The 10,426-nt window shown below is 44.0% G+C and overlaps 1 protein-coding gene across 6 annotated transcripts in view; it reads right to left on the reverse strand.

Moving 5' to 3' along the window:
- Positions 1–2,476, reverse strand: part of ZDHHC3 (zinc finger, DHHC-type containing 3) — a 27,314-nt gene extending 24,838 nt beyond the window's left edge. For all 6 annotated transcript variants that reach the window (XM_006765090.2, XM_006765089.2, XM_015564853.1 and 3 more), the window contains exons 1-2: positions 2,466–2,476; positions 990–1,319 (exon numbers count right to left, since the gene is read on the reverse strand). In XM_006765090.2, the coding sequence (XP_006765153.1) occupies positions 990–1,295 (306 nt within the window). In that variant the 5' untranslated portion in view covers positions 1,296–1,319; positions 2,466–2,476. The remainder of the gene's footprint in view (positions 1–989; positions 1,320–2,465) is intronic.
- Positions 2,477–10,426: the final 7,950 nt, after the last annotated feature.

Raw genomic sequence — 10,426 nt, forward strand, 5'->3', positions numbered from 1 at the left:
ATCCCACACCGGTCCTACATCTTAGGCTCCACCCACACCGCCAACCCAGACCCACTCTCTACCAGGCCTGCCGGGGTGCCATCTCCCCAGACACGTGTATAAGAGAAGGGGCCGTCTGGACCGGCTGCTGACATGTAATGAGCTGGGAGAGCGCTTTCCTTTGGGGCAGATTAACAACCCACCACCTGAACCAGCAAGAACTGGAGCCCTTGGGGAAGGAAACCAGCTCATGACCCAGCATCTTTACTGAGCGTTCTCTGGAGCGCACAGAATGGAAATCTGCGTGACCACCGCCACCTTCACAAGGAGTACTTTCCCTTTCGTAATTTAAACACACTCGTCCCACATACTGCAACAATGAAGCCATGAGAGGTCTTTATCCAACAACGATAGTGAACAGGAAGGGAGGATTTAATCCAGGGTGCTGGCATTCCACAGCCACTTGCACAGCTTGGTATATTTAGCTACGTCGTCGGGGAGGACACCGCTGCTTTGCTCACGGACGTTCACCAGGAGGCACTTGCTGTGGCCTGAAACAGGCCTGTCCAGCTTTCCAGGAAAAGATGAGCCTCACCCACAGTGAAGGCCATTCTGTGCATATTCCTGGAACTGGATATGGCTTTAATTTCAAGCTCCCGTCCTGTCTTTACTACAAAGCCCTGTCCTGACCTATCTCCCAGCATGCTTATGCTCCCAGGGTTGATGGCTATGTGACTTACCTTTCTCACTAGAGGCTAGACTTCCCCCAGAACAAACCCTGCCCAGCAGGTCCCAGCAACATCCACACCAGTGTGCAGACAGTACCATTCACCCAGGCAGGCAGGCTGTGCGGACCGTGCTTCTTCAGTGGGGCCTGTGTCCACTTCCCCAGCCCAGCCTGGCCCTCCTGCTCTCCACATTGCCGAGGCCAGGCAGCATGCAGGCTGTGGCCACACCAGGGCCAGAGAAGGAGAGTGTGGGCTGGTCAAAACAAGCCCAGACATACTCACGGGGTCCGTCAGCATGGCCCGGCAGTGGGAGGCCAGGGCCAGGAAGGCCAGCAGGTTGAACAGAATTCCATTGATGATGCTGTACACGTAGTCTCGGGATGGAATCAGCATGACAAAGAGGACCACAAACTCCGCATAGAGGACCAGAAACCAGGTGACAATGGCACAGGCGATGCCGCAGCCGTCGCGGATAAACCACATGGTTCCCGCAGGACCAGGGTAGGGAGGTGGGGCGCACTTCTCCGGCTGGAGGTATTCTGGCTTCCGCTCAATGTCTCGGAAGTGGTGGGTGGGGATAAGCATCATAAGCTATTCTGTCCATACTGGCATCTGGAAGAGAGAAGACCCAGACATTTGGTGTCGTCTTGTCATCAAGCAGATTGGACCAAATGACCTTTCCAAGTGAGGAGGAGTGTCTATGTGTTACCCACAAAACACAGGGGTGGGGCTAAAGGTGTACTTACAACTGTAAACCTATTTTTACCCCACCCTGTAAATAACTGATCCACCCCAACTCCTGCTTCCCTGCAGAAGAGCACGGTGCAACAGAGACAATCAGTTACAACCACATCGCCCCACCCACGCCTGTGGCAGCGTAACCTGCCGTCATCTGCAGCCTGAGGGTCATCTCGCCATACCCTGTGTGCTCCACCAAAGTGCTCTTCAGTGATCATAAATGGTGTGGTTTTCAGTTAGAGCAATGCTCATGTTTAGATGCTTCCAGTGACTGAGTTATGCCCAATCATATTCAGAGCAGACGCCTGTAGCCTACCCTGGCGGGTGCTCATTCTTGACAGCAGATAAGGCAACGGCTCGACTAAACTAGCGCTACAGTTCACATTGTGGTTTTGCTGAGGGACAGGCCCTTCCACACGAGTAAATCTCCCAGGTAACTGGCTACTTCCTGTCGTAAGCACAATACCCATCCGTTTATTTGGAAGGATCAGAGTCATTACCAGGAACAGCAGTTACTGGAGTATGTTAGGTAACCATGTCCTCAGGGGGAACGGGATTGACAGGGCTTGCCACCGCACACCAAGTGGCCTGTTCAGACCATTGTCACTGCGGCATCTCCTCCGTAAGGTTCTTTGTCTTCCTCCCCCATTCCTGGCTATGGTCATTACGTGCCAAGAGTTACCAGTCCTCCCAACATACCCTCTATTTACTGCTGCTAACTGGCTGTGGGCTGGAAAGCAGGTGAAGTGAAGTCTTGTCGGATTCGTTTGTGCAAGAAGGGGACTCCGGCTGGGCAGTAGGCGTTTAGTGCACACCCGCTAGGCTCTCCCACCATTCGGTGGCTGTGGGCTGGAAGCCCCGTCCTTCCATTAGCCTGGTGCCTGCACACAGCAGCCTCTCACTACATATGTCCATCACACATGTGCATGAGCAAGGTGTGTGAGCTCTTTGAGCCCAGGCCCACCTCCTGGAGGCTTCGTCTGCTAACTCTAGGGATGGTGGAGGTACACCAAGTAGGACCATGAAGTAGGTAACCAGAATGTTCCGCCCTTGAACCATGTGGGACCAGAGTGCACCAGGAGCTCTGTTTCCGCGTCACCCCTCATTGGTGAGTGAGAACCTGTGATCCGGGAAAGCGGCCAGCCAAGGGCACACCTGGCAGAGCTGCACTGAGTGTTGAACTGAAGTACAGATTCCAACCCACACTTGAGTTTCAAAACATCCCAATCAAAACCAATCAAGGCACACTGCTGTAAAAAGTTTACTTAACCCCCAGGCCTCCAAAGGCAACGGACGTAGCTCTTCAATACGATTTGTTTCTTAAATTAGCCAAATGAAAATCTGAGAAATAAGGGGGCGGGGAGGAGCCCACCTTGAAACAAATTGTACACGTTCCCTTCACTCTGCCCCCAACAACAGAAAAGGCAAAGCTTCATCTCCTTTCCTCCCATCCTTGGGGTTGAGGGATGGTTCTTTGCCAAGGACCATTCCCCAAGGGTCCTTGCTCAGAACTGGTTGCTCAGGCCTCTGGGGTAGGCACACAAGGAGGCTGGCGCACCCCAGGACCCACAATACCACCGCTGCCAGCTCTCCTACCCTCAGGGGGCAGCCCTCGCCAGTCCCCTCCCAGCGCCTTCGTCCCATTCCCTTGCCCTGGTGGCTCTCTAACATGCCTTTCACTCAATTCCCTCTGACTCAAAAAGACATTCATGAAGTAGCCACTAAATGCAAGGAATTGTGTAGGGGGCTCACACCCAGGGGATGAGGAGGACAACAATGTGTGTGCTGCCCTGCTCAGTCCTCTCCCAGTCCTCTCCCAGCTCCCAATCTGGTAAGACCAGTCTTACTTGCTTTTTCCCTGCTAACTTGCAAGTCCCATTTGTTTAGCTTTGTAGCCTGGTATCTGGCATGAGTGTATGCTCAACAGTATTTGAATAAATGGATATGTGACTCAGACAGACACACCCCACAATAATCCTAACACATAGGTTTCTAGACAAAGGCCATGGAGTGAGTAGACCTGGGAGGCAGAGTGGAGGTGCTGGTGGGGTAGCTATATGAAATATTTACACACAGACTGGCTTCATAAACTCAAAATCAGGTGCAATTATTTTCTTTTGGCTTAGAGAATAGGATAATCCAAACACTCAAAAACGTAAATGAATATTTAACATTTTAATACATCTAGTATCGTGTTAGATTGCTGTCAAGGAGGCTGGTCTGGTCTCCTCTTGAACTTGCCCCAAACATGGGCTTCGCACCTAAACTAATTTTTACTAGTTAACTCAGTAAATAATCACTTAATTTATCAGGCCCACTGGAAGAAGGCAGCATCTTTTCTGCCATTTCTACCGTAATTCTCCCTTGAAATTCATCCTAAGGAGTACATCCATCACCTGTGGTTTAGATCCTATGGTCTTAAGAATATGGTATTTGCCTCTTTAAAATCTTCTTCCATATCCAAGGAATTGACTAAAGTATCAGTGTTTACAGGTCAGCCGCACAACTTTAAAGATGAATAGATGGGCTTGAAAAACAAATGTGATCAAGAAATTAATTTATTTGGGCTAAAATTATCTTAATTTGTTGTAAGACTCCCAAAGAACTATACATTTTATACCCATTTTAGGTGATTCTCAGAAAAACAAAGAATGGACCATGAATTCACTGTCTGAGATGCCTCACAATACAGAATGAGTCACTAAGCGTTTTTCAAAGGGTGTGGTCCGAGGGAAAGGCGCCTTATCTTTTGATTAAATCTGCCAGCCACGGAAGGTGCCCGGGCAGGCAGTGCTCTGGCCTCACCAGTGAGCTTGCATTGTTCCTCCCTCCTGCCTCCTGTCTGTCATACTTAACCTCCACCAAAAATTTTAAGAAGTAAATTATTGCACCCCCAAACCATACTCTATACACATTAAAGGTCATTGAGGGAACCAGGAAGTGGGAAGTTAAATTTGCCTTTTTGACTCACAACTGGTCACCTTCTTATAAAACCCTCCATGCATGTACCCACTGGGACTCCTAACAAGGAGTTTTCATTTCAGAACAAAGTCTGGTTTTGGCCAGGCTAACAGTTCCTACACTTACTACAACTGGCTTCTTTACCACCTCCCGGCTTTCTAGAACTATTAAAAAATACACACACCCACATACAGGATGATACAATGTGTGACACAAACATTGGGGGTCTGTAGAAACTACCACTCATTTGGGTAACACATTCTACTCTCCCTTTTTATAAATGTGCTCTATCTGTGTTGCAACAATGAGAAAGATTAATGAGACAACTTTAAAACAAGACCACACATAAGATTAACTGTTGAAAAAACAATCACTATCTGAGTCAGACCTTTCAAGTGGGAAGGAGCCTCAAAGACCATCTAGTGCATTTCAGTCAAACTCTTTTGTTTTACAGAAGAGAAAAATCAAAGTCTATTTGAGATTTTTGTCTAAAACATCAGTTCCAGGGGTAGGCAAACTTTTTGGCTCGAGGGCCACAACGGGCTCTTAAACTGGACTCAGAAGAAGGAGCTGCGGCCGTGTTTCCCAACGTTGCCATGTTAACACTGCTGCTGGTGAAGGAGCGGAGGGGAGAGCAAGAGAACCCTCTGCTCTTTCGGCTCCGCGGGCCGGATAGAACAGCCCAACGGGCCGGATCTGGCCCGCAGGCCGTAGTTTGCCCACGGCTGGTTTAGACAAAACATCCAGTGCTGTCTGCAGGAGTAGAAATGGATCCCAACATTAACTGAACGGCTATGATGACTGCAGACTCATAAAGCAGCTTGTTTTAATTCTTACAACAGCACAGTAGCTTTTATTATTCACTGTATAGACAGTGAGGTGCAGAGGTTTTGGTTAATGTTCTCAAGGTCATACAAAGCGAGGGAGTGGTAAAGCCAGAATTCAAAAGCAGCTCTGCTTGTCACCATAGACCACATTTTGAGCATAGCACAGGGCTTCTCCCCCGACCCCACCCCCTCACAAAGAGGAGAGGAGGAATGGCCAAGCAGGAAACAGGAGTTCTACTTCCTATGCCTCTCACGCATTTGATGGACCTGAGGAGAAGTCACTTTAACTTAGCTTTGTCTTCATCTCTAAAGAGAGCGGGAAGGCCTAGATCTCCAAGCTGTGATTCTTTTCTTAAAAACCCAAGAAATGGACTCCAAGCAGACTCTCCTCCCACCAGCTCCTGGGAACCTAGAATGCCCATTCGTAAAAAAATAAAGAGCACTCTTCCGCATGAGTCATTTTACTCTGTCAGCTGCCTCTTTCATGGATCGTGTTTCCACTGGGCTAGCTGACCTCTTCCAAACTCTGGTCCAGCCTGTTCTACAGAGGGGGAAAAATGAAGCTCAAGCCCTGGCTGGGTGCCTCAGTTGGTTGGATGTTCCATACACCAAAAGGTTGTGGGTTCGATCCCCGGTTGGGGCAGGAATGGAAGGCAACCGATTTTCCTCTCCCGCGCCCCCCCTTTTCTAAAAAAATAAAAGCAGCTCAAAGAGTTAACTGATGTTATAAAATGTTAGAAAGGTTGCTAACGTCCTCTCTAGTTCTAATGAATGGTATCTACTAGTTGCTTCTACTGCCATTGCCTGCATTATCTCCTCCTTCCAGGGAGCCTGCAGCCCAGCAGGAGAATTTTTATAAAGGTAATATATATTACTGACCTAGCTACCCAATTAATATTTGTCAATGAATGTGATACTCTCAGTAAAGGAACCCTTTGTAAGTTACACATTTTGTGCTCTAAGGTGCTAGCCTGGCTGAACACCAGCCAACATTTAGAAGACTTACCATGATTTAACTTAGGAAGTAGGAGGGCTGTAATGCTTTAGCCAGGGGTCACCCTAAGCTTGAGTCCCTAAAATCTGCTTCTGCTGATCTAGCACGCTGCTTTTTCCGAGAGAAAGCCCACGCATGCTAGACAGAGACCAACAAGCAAAGGTTCCCACCTAAGGATGTTAAAAATAGCACCCAACACCACATGGTGCCATGTGCAGGCATGCAGCCACTGTGACATCACCCAGGAAAAAGCTTGGTCTTTTTTTTAGGGACAAAAAGCAAAAGTGCTTGGAGGGATCTGAAAAAAAGACCTAGAAAAGAGAGTGAGAGAACAGTTATTGTAACTATACCAGGTTTTGCAAAGGGATTCTATTTGAACAACCAATGGATCAAAGAAGAAATTAAACAGGAAATAAAAAAAGTTTCTTGAGACAAACTAAAATGGAAACACAATATACTAGAATTTGTGGGATTAAAAAGGAGGAGGAGGAGAAGGAGTGAGAGGAGGAGGAGGAGGAGGAGGAGATGATGATCACAAATAAACAACCTAACTCTATGCCTTAAGGAACTAGGGGGGAAAAAAACAACTGAGACCAAACTTAGGAGAAGAAAGAATAAAGACTAGAGCAGAAATAAATAGAGAAGAAAAATAATAGATAAACAAAATTGACAAACCCTTAGCCAGATTATCAAAGAAAAAAGAGAAAGGACCCAGAGCCACAAAATTATAAAGGAAAAAGGAGACATTACAATGAATACAACAGAAATTCAAAAGGTCATAAGAGGTTGGTATGAACAAACTATATGCCAACAAATTGGACAACCTAGAAGAAATAGAAAATCTGAATAGACCAATTAAAGTAAGGAGACTGAGTCAGTAATAAAAAACCTCTCCCAAAAGCCCAGGGCCAGATGGCTTCACTGGTGAATTTTAGCAAACATTTAAAGAATTAAAACCAATCCTTCTCAAACTCTTCCAAAACATTAAAGAGGAGGGAACATTCCCAAACTCATTTTACAAAGCCTACATTATCTTGATACCAAAACCAGAAAAGAACACCACTAGAAAACTATAGGCCAATATCCCTGATAAATAATAGAGCAAAATTCTCTATAAATACTAGCAAATCGAATTCAGAACATATTAAAAGACTCTTACACCATGACCAATTGGGATTTATCCTTGGGGTGCAAGGATGGTTCAACATATACAAACCAATCAATGTGAACAAGAAAAGAGTCACATGACCACCTCAACAGATGCAGAAAAAGTATTTGACAAAATTCAACATCCATTCATGATTTAAAAAAAAAATGAACAAATCAGGCACAGAAGGAACAGATTGCAACACAATAAAAACCATATATTACAAGCCCACAGCTAATATACTCAGTGGCAACAGATTGAAGGGTTTTCCGCTAAGATCAGGACCAAAGACAAGGGTGACCACTCTCATTACTCCTAATAGACTAGTACTGGAAGTCCTAGCTAGAGCAATCAAGGAGAAAAAAAAAAAGTATCTGAACTGGAAAAGAAAAGGTAAAATTGTCTCTTCACAAATGACATAATTTTCTATATCGAAAATCCTAAAGACTCAGCCAAAAAAAATGTTAGATCTATTAAAAAAATCAATAAAGTTGCAGTATACACAGTTAACATAAAAATCAGTAGCATTTTTATACAGTAACAAATTTTCTGAAAAAGATATTAAGAAATTGATCCCACTACAACAGTGTCAAAAACAAAAAAAAGGAATAAATTTAACTACGGAGTTGAAAGACCTCTACTCTGAAAACTACAAGACATTGATGAAAGAAATAGAAGAAGACAGAAATATGGGAAGGTATCCCATGTTCATAGATTGAAAGAATTAATATTGTTAAAATATCAATACTACCAAAAGCCTTCAATAGAGTCAATGCAATCCCTATCAAGATTCCAATGGCATTTTTTACAGGAGTAAATAAAAAAACCACTCCTAATATTTACATAAAACCACAAAAGACCCCAAATAGCCAAAGAAATCCTGAGAAAGGAGAAGAAAGTAGGAGGCATCACACTTCTGATTTCAAGCTATACTTTAAAGCTACGGTCATCAATACAGTACGGTACTGGCACAAAAACAGACAAGTAGATCAATGGAACAAAATCAAAAGCCCAGAAATAAACCCAAGCATATTTGGTTGACTATTATTTGACAAGGGAGCCAAGAATACTCAATGGAGAAAAGACTGTCTTTTCAATAAATGGTGCTGGGCCAATTGGATATTCACATGTAAAAGAATGAAACTGGACCCATATCTTACACCACTCATAAGAATTAACTCAAAATGGATTAAAGACTTAAATGTAAGACCTAAAACCAGGAGAACTGCGAGAAGAAAACATAGGAATAAAGCTCCTTGACATGAATCTTAGTAATAACTTTTTGGATATGACACCTAAATCACAAGAAACAAAATGAAAAATAAGTAGGACATCAAACTAAAAAGAATCTGCGCAGCAAAAGAAGCCATCAACAAAGAGAAAGACAACCTATAGAATGGGAAAAACTATTTGTAAACCATATCTAATAAGGGGTTAATATCCAAAACATATAAAGCACTCATATAAATCAGCAGCAAAAAACCAAAACAAACCAATTTTAAAATGGGCAAAGGACCTTAATAGACATTTCTCCAAAGATATAGGAAAGGCCAATAGGTACATGAAAAGATCCTCAACATCACCAGTCATTAGGGAAATGCAAATTAAAACCATCCTATATAATAAAAGGGTAATATGCAAATTGACGCTAACGATTGGTTGCTATGATGTGTACTGACCACCATGGGGCAGACACTCAACGCAGGAGCTGCCCCATTGGTCAGTGCGCTTCCACAGGGGGAGTGCTGCTCAGCCAGAAGTCGGCTTATGGCTGGCCAGAGCAGCGGCGGTTATGCTATTAGTCGGACATCCCCCCAAGGGTTCCCAGGCTGCCAAGGGATGTCTGACTGGCAGCTTAGGCCCGAGCCCCCCCAGGAAGCAGGCCTAAGCCGACAGGTGGACATCCCCTGAGGGGTCCACCTGCGAGAGGGTGCAGGCCAGGCTGAGGGGCCTCCCCCGAGTGCATGAATTTACATGCACCAGGTCTCTAGTAATGAGTTATCACCTCATACCTCATAGAATGGCCATCATCAAAAGAAATAACAAATGTTGGTGTGGATGCAGAGAAAAGTGAACCCTCATACACTGCTGGTGGGATTATAAATTGGTACAGCCACTATGGAAAACAGTATGGAAGATCCTCAAAAAATTAAAAATAGAAATACCATATTGTACAGCATTTTTACTTCCAAGAAGATATCTAAGGGAAGTGATAACACTAACTTGAAAAGATATCTGCATCTCCATGTTCATAGCAGCACGAACCAACTTGTGTATTGATGGATCAATGGATAAAGAAGTTATGGGATTACACACAACACACACACACACGGGAATATTACTCAGCTATAAAAAATGAAATCCCATTTGCAACAATATGAATGGAACTTGAAGGCATTATGCTGAAATAAGTCAGACAGAGAAAGACAAATATTGTATGATCTCACTTACATGTGGAATAAAAAACACACACTCACAAAACATAGAAAAAGAGACTTGTGGTTACCAGAGGTGGAGAGTAGAAGGAGGGGAAACTGGAGGAAGATGGTCAAAAGGTACAAACTTCCAGTTAAAAGCTAAATAAGTAGGAATGTAACATACAACATCATATCCCTATAGTTCGCTATAGTGACTATAGCTAACACTGCTGTTTGATACACAGGAAAGTTGTTAAGAGAGTAAATTCTATGAGTTCTTCTGGGAGGCTATGCCAAACACAATGAAGAAAGTGTGGAGTCAAGAGGCCAAAATTCTACTCCCAGTCCTATCAGTCATTAAGGTCATGATTTTGGGCAAGACAGCTACCCTCTTCTCTGGAAATTCAATATTTCCTTTGTTAATTTCTTGGATTTTTATATTTTTATCAAAAGCATCCCTTAAATTCCTTTTCCCATCATTTTATTTTTTAAAAAACCATCTATAAGTGTTAGCAATTTTCTCCTACATTTTCAGTTTTTTCAACCAAATATACCATTTCCTTTTGTACATTCATTTATTTTTTTGTCAGAGTAGAAAAGCACTATCAAAATATATCACATTTACAAAGTGCCAA

This window comes from Myotis davidii, unplaced genomic scaffold, assembly GCF_000327345.1.
Source record: "Myotis davidii unplaced genomic scaffold, ASM32734v1 scaffold81, whole genome shotgun sequence".
NCBI classification, from domain to species: domain Eukaryota; kingdom Metazoa; phylum Chordata; class Mammalia; order Chiroptera; family Vespertilionidae; genus Myotis; species Myotis davidii.